The 12,636-nt window shown below is 41.3% G+C and overlaps 1 protein-coding gene across 1 annotated transcript in view; it reads left to right on the forward strand.

Annotated features, from left to right (window-relative positions):
* The first annotated feature begins 536 nt into the window (after window positions 1-536).
* Enpep (glutamyl aminopeptidase) overlaps window positions 537-12,636 on the forward strand; it is a 74,118-nt gene continuing 62,018 nt past the window's right edge. Inside the window, exon 1 of the mRNA XM_021644966.2 lies at window positions 537-1,474. Within this exon, the coding sequence (XP_021500641.1) occupies window positions 834-1,474 (641 nt within the window). The 5' untranslated portion in view covers window positions 537-833. The remainder of the gene's footprint in view (window positions 1,475-12,636) is intronic.

The following is a 12,636-nucleotide window of genomic DNA, read 5'->3' on the forward strand; positions in this document are numbered from 1 at the left end:
CTTTGACTTCTCATCACTTCTAGCCTTCCATCCTCTCCATCACTCTCTTTCACCTTCTGCAGCTTTCTTGATCGGCCACTTTCTTTGTGTTTCCCCTCTGTTTTCCATCCACCTGCTTTGGGCTACCTGGTCCTGTAACCAATGTGTCACTGAGTAGCTAAGTGATCCTGAAATTCAGGAATCCTTCCGAGCATCCAACTGCAAGATGTGATTTCTGCAGAGGGCAGTATATGAACGTCTACGTAATTTGGGAGGGGGGGTAAAAACACCCACTTAGCTTCTTTGGCAAGTGACCTAATGAAATAGTGAAATTCAAGAAGTCCTTTGGCCGGGAGAGCCCGACTGCTCGCACAGCAGGAAGAAGCCCTGGATCTGGTGGCAAAGGTTGTGTGTTTTCTATCGTAAGCACACCTCTTAGCCAAAAGCTTTCTCCCTCAAGGCTGCTGACAGAGGTTTGGCAAAATCTCCTCCCCCGTTGGCCGACAGGCTCCAGCCCTGTTTTATATTTAACTCGCTCCAGTTCAGGAGGGGCAGGCCCGGGAGACGCTGTTTATACAGAGCTGGGCCAACATTCTCATCAGTCCTCCTCCTTCCGACTCAGCTTCTCTCCGAGTCCTTATCCCCCACTCCTTGGTTTCCGCATTCATTCTGGAGTGGCCGGTGAGGGCGAGCAGGATTGGAAAGAGACACCGGACGCCGGAGGGAGAGGTGTGGGAAAGGGAAGCCGGGCTGCCAAACCAGAGGACTTCTTCCGATTGAAAAGGGAAGTCAGCTGATGTAGTTAGTTAAATTTAACATCCTTTCATGTGTGACTTCTGACTTTGGGGGCAAAAATGAACTTTGCAGAGGAAGAGTCCTCTAAGAGGTACTGCATTAAAGGCAAACATGCGGCCATCATCTGCGCAGTGGTGGTGGCGGTTGGATTGATAGTGGGACTTTCTGTGGGCTTGACCAGGTCGTGTGACTGCTCTGGAGACGCCGGACAGGATACAACCCCGGCTCCTTCTCAGCCTCCTCCCACAGGCAGCACTTCAGCCCTGCCTCCCCAGGACCAGAACGTTTGCCCTGACAGTGAAGATGAAAGTGGAGAATGGGTCAATTTCAGGCTACCAGACTTCATCGAACCAGTTCACTACGACCTGGAGGTGAAGACCCTGATGGACGATGACAGGTACACTGGCACAGTGACCATCTCTGTCAAACTGACCAAGTCCACGTCTCACTTATGGCTGCACATCAGGGAAAACAGGATCACCAAGCTGCCGCAGCTAAGGAGGCCCTCTGGGGAGCAGGTACCAATTCGACGCTGTTTTGAATACAAGAAGCAGGAGTATGTGGTGGTGCAGGCTGAGGAAGCGCTCGCCCCCACGAGTGGGGACAGTGTCTACCTGCTGACCTTGGAGTTCGCTGGCTGGCTGAACGGCTCCCTCGTGGGTTTTTACAGAACCACCTACACGGAGAACGGGCAAGTCAAGTATGTTCTGTGCTGTTCTTCCCCTGAGCTCAGCTTCTGCAATGTTTATTTTCCTTTCCGTCTTTTATTTTGTTGTTCTGATCCCTATCTGCCCTTGCTTTCAATTCTGCTTATTCATCTGAGAAGGGAAATGTCTTGCCTTATTGTGCTTTCAAAATTCATCACCACGTTTGAAAAATCGTAAACGGAATACCTGGTGTCGAGAAAACAGTAAGTCTTTTATTAATGACGCCAGCGTAAATCAAAACGCGCTGCATCCTGCCCTGAACACCCACACAAACGACCTCAAATTTTTATGAATATGTGTATTTGTTAAGTTTCACTACTTGTGTTTTGGAGATATATTGCAGCAATTTTGCAAGGAGTGACAATTTTATTTGAAATGGCAATTATATTAAATACCAAGTGCTATTTTGTGCAGTTTACTGGAGAAAAATCTTAATGAAAGATTACCAAAGATTTGATCGGTCTCTAGGCTTTCATCGAAGAAGAAACTCTGTTCTCCTGTGGTCAGAACTGTGTTTCTACCTAGGCTTTCAGGGAATGTTTGATACCTGTATCAATGATGGCATAGGGATAAGTCTTGGAACCGCCAATCATCACTAAGCTCGTAATAGTAACGCTAAGTCTTTACGACAAAAAAGGCAGTATCCATAAGTATTTTTCTTCCCGCGAGTGTTCCAAGAAGAAGTGTTTAAAATATACATTAAACATAACTATAATTATAAAACTACTGTATATTCTAACTAATCTATTTTCTTCCTATCTGATATTCACATGAATCAGTGGCTTTTATCCTGCCTTGGTTAAAGGCATAAGCTCCTTTCCTGAATTCACAAAACCATCACAATGTGAGTGGTGACCAGGGACCCAGGCTACACTGGACCTGAGTGGTCATCAGATTTGAATCTGCTTAGACAATTGCCTATACAGATTCTGTTAAATGACTGAAAAAAACTGCGTGTCACCATTTAAAATAAGACCCTGGGTCATCCCTCTGTGAATCTCTTGCCTCTGTTGTCTGAAGCACCCTACAGAGCAAAGGAAAAGTCTCTGGCCCAAATTTCTTCCTATTTATCAGAGAGGCCCAGGAGTAAGAAATGTTGAATCAGGCTTACATTGCTGTGTGGTATGTGGCTAAACTGAGTAGAAAGGATAATGGAAAGAAAACATTAAGGGATCACGTAGATCTATCATGTTCACAATCAAATCCACTGATTTTTTTTTCCATTTTTAAAAATGACAACCTAGCAAGATCTAGAAAGTTTCACAGCTCAGCAATATTGCCCATTAATCTGTTAATCTGTGCATACTTTCCTAGACAATCAAAACCGAAGCTGAGTTACCTTCATATACCTCTATCTATCTATGAGGACTTTACATTTTAACATATCGTAACCCTTTCCTTTTGTCTTAGAGATTTACAAGAATCTGATATTAAAAATCGTGTGCTATCTCATCTCATAAATGCACTGAATTCTCCCAGATCCTGTTGCTGAACATCCGCGCTGCTTCTAGTCTATGATTATTATAAACACATCAGAGAAGAACATCATTGTAAATACACCTTTATGTGTACATTTGCTTATTTCTCTAGGTTGGTTATTATCCTAGATGTTGAATTACCAGGTCACAGGGTACCAGTATAACAAATCTTTTAGCACTCAACTTTATTTATACTCTAATAATACACAGTCATCACAAAGAACCCCAAAACAGTGAAAGGTTACAAAAATAAATAAACATCCACCAATGAGTTGACTTGTGATTTAGTGTTCTTCTACTCAGTGACATGCTGGTCACACACCTCCGCACAGCCACAGTGCCATTCCCTCAGCTCTTCCATTAGATGCTGGTATTAAGTTGCTCCTACACAACAAGAGTTTAATAAGAACAACTTTATAGACAGTCACTTCTTGACTGTCTTCAGTTTGAGTTTTCTAGTGTTTTTCATAGCATTGGTAGGGTTTAAGCCAAATTTTTTATATCATGGTAGGGTTTACATAGAGGCAAATGAGGTTAAAAAGCCAGAAAAATTGTGGTGGGGACAAGGGAGTGAGTTTGTTGCTGAGATTTGTACGGAGGCTAGCTTAGAGACAACTGTGGGGAGAGACTGGGAGAAAGGAGGCAGTCGCTGTGGGGATAAGGAAGAATTAGAGAGAGTGACACAGGGGTCATGGATGGCAAAAGACTGAAACCTGCGTCCCAGTAGAGAGGAGATACCGCAGTGATCAGGGTGGAGAGGAGGGCAACCAGGTGATGTCAAAGACGGAGATCGAAGGAGACACGGGGAGAAGTGTGGCGCAAAAATAACCCAAGTCTGCTGGTTGGCTGATGGTGAGGAGGGGCTAATGTGCCAAGAGCTAGCATCTGAGTGATGGCCGTAACTTCAGCTGATGCCGTTAACAGGAGGAGGAGCTGGTGTCCAAGGAAAGTTCAGTTTTAAACCTGTCGAAACCTGTTAGTCAGAGCACGTAGGAATTTGGGTCAATACTTCTGAAGCAAAAACGCCAAAGCTTATGATAAGATTTGATAGCTGTGTGAAGACGGTGTGTCTATGGGAAAACATCTCATCACTCACACAAATGTGCCTACTCAGTCATGAAGTTTTGGTCTTGAAGTTTTAGCTGTTAGTGTGGATGTTTCCCCAAACATTGAGAATTATTGATGTAGAGTGAGATTTGTGAGAAGGCCTTGCGTGTTTGTTGCAGGGCTAGTGATTTTTCTTTATTTTGGAAGCAAGAAAAATTTTACTTGGCCTCTTCTGCGTAAGAAGCAATGTGACTTGGAACTAAATGATGAACTGGCTCGTTCAGTCCGCCACACAGCTCCCTTGGGATGTGAGTGACCACCCCATACCAACTGAGCTGCTCTCGGGCATGCCTCAGGAACCCTCAACAGACTGCTACCCCTACATCAGAAAAGCCTTTCTGCTTAAGGATTTAATCGAGGTTTTGCTGTTTGTCTTGCTGGCTCACGTTATCAGGTTGCTGGACACAGCCTGGGAGTCATTATTGGGAGCACAGTGCCAGTGGCTTATGAGCTAGCCCAGTCGTCTGGGGTTTTGTTTTCTAAACTTGGCACAGAGCGGCCAGGGCTGTGAGTTACACCATTGCCCCTCCTGCCTCAGCTTTGTCAAAAGCAGCCAAGGCCGACAGACAGAGGTTCTTCCCGACGGTGAGTTAATAAGCTACAAGGAGTAATAAGACTGTAAAGTGTTAAATCCAGAGAGTGACTTATTAACATGGCCCAGCGAGGCCCCTTTGAGAAATGGTCTGCTCAGCACATTTGCCTGGTGTAATTAATTATTGTGAACATTGCAGGGTCACTTCTGAGTGTCTCCTGCTGTTCCTGGGCTTTTCTCATTCATTTGCAGCCCAACTCAGATTTCAAAAAGCACTTTTAATTGTGCAGTAAAGATTGTGACAAAAAATCACACCCACACACAAACACACCCACACCCACCTTATTTTCAAATTTGCTTAGCATTTAGGAAAGTCTGGTGACAATTAAAACAGTTGGCCATATATCAACAGTGTTTTTAAATGAGCTTTTCAGTAGACCAGGAGAGACACAAGTTACTGGGTTTTTGTGTGTGTGTGTGTGGTTGTTTTGTTTATTTGGTTGGTTTTTTTTGAGACAGGGTCTCACTATGTAGCTCTGGCTGTTCTGGATCTCACTCTGTAGAATGAGGCTGGCTTCCGACTCATCAAGATCTGCCTGCCTCTGCCTCTCAAATTCTGGGATTAAAAGTATACATCACCGCCTGGCGTGTTACCATGTTAAAATATGTTTGTATAACCTACAGGACTTACACACAACATTTGCTTTTTTTCCAGTGCATAGTCCAGCCAAATAAATGGACTTTAAAGCCCTCAGATTGTCAGAAAGTCTGGGCCTGGTGTGGCAGTACATGTGTTAATCCCAAAGATTGGAGGAGAATAGACCTTCAACACAAACCATCATGGCCAAATTAATTAAAGCAAGTTTTTTTTTTTTTTTGTTTTTGTTTTTTTTTAAACTCATGTTCACGGCCTATCTCCCTTTAAAGGCTGGGTTCAAGAGATCAGCATTGGGTGTGAGGAAGGCAAGGTAGCTGCAGGGTAGGGGGTCTTCAAATGGGGGATTTGGCAGGCAGAATAGGCAGGGTTACAGGAGGGAAAGATAAGCATAACAAGTTAGTAAAAAAAAAAAGAAACCTGAAACAAAGCCTCGATAGCAAGGTCATAGCAAGGGAGTTGTAACAACAGGTATTCATAGGTGGTTACAATAACCTGTTGAAACAAAGGTATGACACCATTTCATGGAACAGAAACCATTTCTAGTTATGGTTACTAGAAACCATTTCTAGTTAAGGTTTCCATTTCTAGTGAGGCATAGCCCAGTCCTTGAGAATGAACGTAGTTTGTCTTTACTGTAAGATGGCTTTTAAGCCTCAAATGGAGGTGGGCTAAATGTTCATCTCATGCTTATAATCCCAGCAATGGGGTGGCTGAGGCAGGAGGACGAGGAGTTCAAGACCTACCTGGACCACGCAGCATGGCCCTTTGTTAGAAAGGCAAAGAATGCAGTTTGTCTTCTAGATTTCCAGGGAATAGTTGGCACTGTTACACACATTTCAAAGGAGCTACCGCATGTGGTGATTCCTGAGGTGTGACAGGCAAGGTTTACTCTGCTGATCGAGCTCTGCACAGCCTGAAGACACTAAACCAGGTTTTGTGACTTGCAGAAGGTCCTATGTGCGAAGACAAAAGAAGATTAGAATCTCGGAAGTTTTCCTCTAGGAACAGTTTTTCCCTTGAAATCCCAGGACTCTGCGCTTTGACAAGAGAAAACAAAACCTCCAAAACCTGCAAACCAATGCACATTTTGCCTGCCTGCTGGTGATTAATGTCATTGGCTTCCCCTACGCAACCAGGTCACAGTAATTGTGTTGGACCTGGTGTGACAGCTGAGAAGGCTACGAGAGCAAAGCAGACCCATGTCACTGAGACCCTCTCTGCTCTCTGTCTACCAGCAAAAGCAAGACCTCTCTAATTTAGAACAATTGGTCAGAGCCCTTTTTTTAAGGAGCGACTGTAGGAGGATTAAACATTCTTCTCTCACCTGGGTTCTCAGGAGTTTATACAATAGCATCTCCCAGAGAGCTGAAGCTTGAAAAACCTACACAATGAATGACTGTTGTGTAGAAGGACAACTTCCTCATAATTCTGGGCTTTTGTGGTGCTCTTGACTGATCCAGATCCCTTTTCCCCTCTCTTCCTCCCTTCCTCCTTCCCTCCCTCCCTCCTTCCTTCTCTCTCTCTTTCTCACCACTTTGCTGGCTTATTTCTGAGGTAGATTAAACATGATTGTTCCTTTTCCTTTGTCTCTGAAAGTATAAAAATAAAAAAAAATTAGAACTCAAAACAAGAAAAAGTCAGCCGAGAGCATGCATGGGTGGTCCTTTGCTGCATCTTGTCATAAGGCCTTCCTACTCTGGGAAAGGGAGAGGAATTCTTTAGAGTCTGATGTATTTACAATTCACTATAGTCTACAAAATGTTTAAAATTAAGGTTTTTAATTATTGTTTGTTCCAATTTGTTCCATTTGTATCATGGCTATGGCCTCCTTCCTCATCTATTCCCAATCCCACCCTCTCTCCCTCTTCTTCTCCTATACCCCTGATAGGTTAGGTCCACTGATAGGGGAGGTCCTTCTCCCCTTCTATCTGACTCTAGCCTATCAGGTCTCTTCAAGACTGGTTGCATTGTCTTCCTCTGTGACCTGGCAAGGCTGCACACCCCCCCCCCCAGAGGGAGGTAATTAAAGAGCCAGCCATTGAGTTCATGCCAGAGACAGTCCTTGTTCCCCTTACTAAGGAACCCACTTGGATACTGAGTTTATGGGCTACATCTGAGCAGGGGTTTTAGGTCTTCTCCATGCATGGTGGTCCTTGGTTGGGGTATCAGTCTCTGCAGGGCTCCCAGGGCTCAGTTTTTTTTTTTTTTTTTTTTTTTTTTGTCTCTGTTGCTCTCCTTATGGAACTCCTGTCCCCTCCAGGTCTTTTATTTCCCCCTTCTTTCATAAAATTCCATGCCCCCTGTCCAAAGTCTGGCTATGAGCCTCAGCCTCTGTTTTGATACCTGGATCAGCATCTTTCAGAGGCCCTCTGTGGTAGGCTCCTCTATTCCCTGTCTTCTCCTGCTTCCAATGTCTATCACATTTGCCCTTCTGAATGAGGACTGAGAATCTTCCCTAGGGTTTCCTTGTTGTTCAGCTTCTTTAGGACTATAGATTTTAGTATGTTTATCCGATATTATATGGGTAATATCCACTTATAAGTGAGTATATACCATGTGTGTCTTTTTGCTTCTGGGTTACCACACTCAAGATGATCTTTTCTAGTTCCCACCATTTGCCTGCAAATTTCAAAATTTCCCTGTTTTTAATTACTGAGTAATAGTCCATTGGGTAAATGTATCACAATTTTTTATCCATTCCTCCCTTGAGGGACATCTAGGTTGTTTCCAGCTTCTGGTTATTAGGAATAGAGCTGTTACAAACATGGTTGAGCAAATGTTCTTGTTGTATAGTTGAGCATACTTTGGGTATATGTCTAGAAGTGGAGTAGCTGCATCTTGAGGTAGCACTATTCCTAATTGTCTGAGAAAGTGCCAGATTGATTTCCAAAGTGGTTGTACAAGTTTACATTCCCACCAGCAGTGGAGGAGGGTTCCCCTTTCTCCACAATCTCTCCAGCATGTGTTGTCACTTGAGTTTTTGATCTTAGCCATTCAGATGGGTGTAAGGTGAAATCTCAGGGTCGTTTTGATTTGCATTTCCCTGATGACTGAGGACGTTGAACATTTGTTTAAGTGTTTCTCTGCCATTTGATATTCCTCTATTGAGAATTTTCTGTTTAGCTCTGTACTCCATTTTTTAATTGGGTTACTTTATTTGTTGTTTTTAACTTCTTGAGTTCTTTATATATTCTGGATATTAGCCCTCTGTCATATAAAGGGTTGGTGAAGATCCTTTCCCAATCTGTAGGCTGTCGTTTTGTTCTGATGACAGTATCCTTGGCTTTACAGAAGCTTTTCAGTTTCATGAGGTTCCATTTATTGATTGTGGGCCTTAGAGCCTGTGCTGTTGCTGTTCTGTTCAGGAAGTTCTCTCCTGTGCCAATGAGTTCAAGGCTTTTCCCCACTTTTTCTTCTAACAAGTTTAGTGTGTCTGGTTTTATGTTAAGGTCTTTGATCCACTTGGACTTTAGTTTTGTGCCGGGTGAGAAATTTCTATGTATAGACTTCCAGTTAGAGCAGCACCATCTGTTGAAGATGCTATCTTTTTTTCCATTGAATGGTTTTGGCTGCTTTGTCAAAAATAGAGTATTCATAGGTACATGGGTTTATTTCTGGGTCTTCTATTCAATTCCATTGATCCTCCAGACTTTTCTCTGACAGTACCATGCAGTTTTTATTACTGTAGTTCTGTAGTACTGCTTAAGATCAGGGATGGAAATACCTCCAGAAGATCTGTTATTGTACAGGATTGTTTTAGTAATTCTGGGCTTTTGTTTGTTTGTTTGTTTTGTTTTTCCGTATGAAATTGAGAATTTTTCTTTCATGTTCTGTAAAGAATGTGTTGGTATTTTGATGGGAATTGCATTGAATCTGTAGATTGCTTTTAGCAGGATGGCCATTTTCACTATGTTAATCCTACTGATCCATGAGCACGGAGATCTTTCCATCTTCTGAGATCTTTAATTTCTCTCTTCAGAGACTTAAAGTTTTGTTAAAGGTACAGGTTTTTCACACACTTGGTTAGAGTCGCACCAAGGTACTTTATGTTATTTGTGGTTATTGTAAAGGGTGTTGTTTCCCTAATTTCTTTCATTCTCAGCCCTTTTGTCTTTGATATACAGGAGAGCTACTGATTTTTTTTTTTTAGTTAATTTTGTATCTAGCCACTTTGCTGAAAGTGTTTATCAGCTGAAGGAGTTTGTAGCACTGAGTGCTTTCAGAAAGAAGTATCCCATGTCATATCATCTGCAAATAGTGATGCTTTGATTTCTTCCTTTCCAATTTGTATCCACTTTATCTCCTTTAGTTGTCTTATTGCTCTATCAAGGACTTTCAGAACTATGTTGAAGAGATATGAAGAGAGTGGGCAGACTTGCCTTGTCCCTTATTTCAGTGGGATTGATTTAAGTTTCTCTTAGTTTAGTTTGATGTTGGCTATAGGCTTGCTGTATATTGCCTTTATTATGTTTAATCTTTACTATGTTTAGGTATGTGCCTTGTATCCCTGATCTCTCCAAAACTTTAAACATGAATGGGTGTTGGATTTTGACAAATGCCGAAAAAGCACCTAAGGAAATGATCATGTTTTTTTTTTTTTCCTTCTGTTTATGTAGTGGATTACATTGATGGATTTCCATATATTGAACCACCCCTGCATGCCTGGGATGAAGCCTACTTGGTCATGGTGGATGATATCTTTTATTGTTCTTGGATTCAGTTTAAAAGTATTTTATTGAGTATTTTTGAGTCAATGTTCATAGGAGAAATAGGTCTGAAATTCTCCTTTTTTGTTTGGTCTTTGTGTGGTTTAGATATCAAGGTGACTGTGATCTCATAAAATGAGTTTGGTAATGTTTCTTCTGTTTCTATTTTGTGGAATAGTTTGAAGAATATTGGTGTCAGCTCTTCCTTGAAGGTCTGGTAGAATTCTTCAATGAAACCATCAGGCCCTGGGCTTTTTTTGGCAGGGAGACTTTTGATGACTGTTTCTATTTCCTTGGGGGATATAGAACTGTTTAATCTATTTACCTGATCTTGTTTTAGCTTTGGTATATGGAATCTATCAAGAAAATTGCCCATTTCATTTAGATTTTCAAATTTTGTGGCAAATAAGCTTTTGAAGTAAGACCTAATGATTCTTTGAATTTCCTCAGTGTCTGTTGTTATATCCCCCTTTTCATTTCTGATTTTGCTGATTTGGATAGTTTCTCTCTGCCTTTTAGTTAGTTTGGCTAAAGGTTTGTCTCTCTTGTTGATTTTCTCAAAGAACCAGGTCTTGGTTTCAGTGATTCTTTGAATTGTTTTCTTTGTTTCTAATTCATTGATTTCAGCCCTGAGTTTGATTATTTCTAACCGTCTACTCCTCTTGGGTGTGTCTGCTTCTTTTTTATTCTAGTGCTTTCAGGTGTGCCATTAAGTTGCTTATATGAGATGTCTCAAACTTCTTTCTGAAAGCACTCAGTGCTACAAACTTTCCTCTTAGCACTGCTTTCATTGTGTCCCATAAATTTGGGCAAGTTGTGCCTTCATTTTCGTTGAGTTTTAGGAAGTCTCTGACTTCTCTTTTTATTTCTTACCTGATCCAGCTGTCCTTGAGCAGAGAGTTGTTTAGTATCCATGCATGTGTAGGCTTTTTATTGCTTCTACTGTTGTTGAGGTCTAGTTTTAGGCTATGGTGATCTGATAGGATACAAGGGATTATTTCAGTCTTCTTGTGTCTGTTGAGGCTTGCTTTGTGTCCAACTACGTGGTTGATTTTGGAGAAGGTTCCATGGGGTTCCGAGAAGAAGGTATTACTCTTTTGAGTTTGGTTGAAAGGTTCTGAAGACAACTATTAAGTCCATTTGATTTAGGACCTCTATAAGTGTAATTATTTCCCTGTTTAGCTTTTGTCTAGATGATATGTCCCTTGGTGAGAGTGGAGTGTAGAAGTCTCCCACTATTAAGGTGTTAGGATCAATGTGTGATTTGAACTTTAATAATGTTTCATTTATGAATGCAGGTGCCCTTGTATTTTGGGGCATAGATGTTCAGTATTGTGATGTCCTCATGATGGATTTTTCTTTTGACGATAATGAAGTGCCCCTCTTCATCTTTTTTGATTAATTTTGGTTGAAATTAGATAGTAGGATGGCTACTCCAGCTTATTTCCTGGGTCTGTTTGATTGAAAAACCTTTTTCCAGCCCTTTACTCTGAGGTAGTGTCTGTATTGTTGCGAAGGTGTGTTTCTTGTAGCAGGATTTTGGATCCTGTTTCTGCAACCATTCTATTAGTCTGTGTCTTTTTATTTGGAGAGTTGAGTCCATTGATGTTGATAGATAATAGTGACCAATGAATGTTAGTTTCTTTTATCGTGGAGTTTGTAATACTAGTGTGTTTGTGTGCTTGTTTTCTTTTGATTTTCTGTTGTAAGGTTGTCTATGTCCTGTGTTTTCTTGGCTGTAGTTGATTTTATTAGATTGGAGTTTTCCTTTTAGTATCTTCTGTAGGGCTGGGTTGCTGTGTAGATATTGTTTAAGAGTAGTTTTGACATGGAATATTTTGTTTTCTCCATCTATGTGATTTAAAGTTGTGCTGGGTATAGTAGTCTGGCTTGACATCTGTCCAGGCCCTTCTGGCTTTCATGGTTTCTGTTGAGAAGTCTGGTGTGATTCTGATAGGTCTACCTTTGTATGTTACTTGGCCTTTTTGCCTTGCTGCTTTTAATATGTTTTCTTTGTTCTGTAGATTTAGTGTTTTGACTCTTACGTGACGTGAGGTGTTTTTTTTTTTTTTTTTTTTTCCTGGTCTAGTCTAGTTGGTATTCTGTAAGCCTCTTGTATGTTTAAGGACATCTCTTTCTTTAAGTGAGGAAATTTTTCTTCTATGATTTTCTTGAAAATATTTTCTGGACCTTGGAGCCTGGAATCTTCTTTTTCATCAATTCCTACTATTCTAAATTTGGTCTTTTCATGGAGTCCTTGATTTCCTGGATATTTTCTGTTTGGAACTTTTCAGTTTTTGTTTTGTTTTATTTTTTTCTTTGAGTGATGTATCAATTTCTGCAAATGTATCTTCAGTGCCTGAGACTCTCTCTTCCATCTCTTGTATTCTGTTGGTGATGCTTACCTTTGTGGTTCCTGATCTTTTAAAATTAAGGTTTATTGCAGGACTTTGTGGCATATGCCTTTAATCCCTTCAGAGGCAGAAGCAGGTGGATCTCTGTGAGTTCAAGGACAACCTGGTCTACATAGTGAGTTCCTGACAGCCAGAGCTATACATTGAGACCCCATCTCAACAACAAAACAAAACAATAAAATTTCAGTTTACTGAACCGTTAACATCATGCTAATCAATAAATATTCTCTTGCAGAAAATTGCTTGGCTAAGGCTTTTCT

This window comes from Meriones unguiculatus, chromosome 10 (genome assembly GCF_030254825.1).
Source record: "Meriones unguiculatus strain TT.TT164.6M chromosome 10, Bangor_MerUng_6.1, whole genome shotgun sequence".
Lineage (NCBI taxonomy): Eukaryota > Metazoa > Chordata > Mammalia > Rodentia > Muridae > Meriones > Meriones unguiculatus.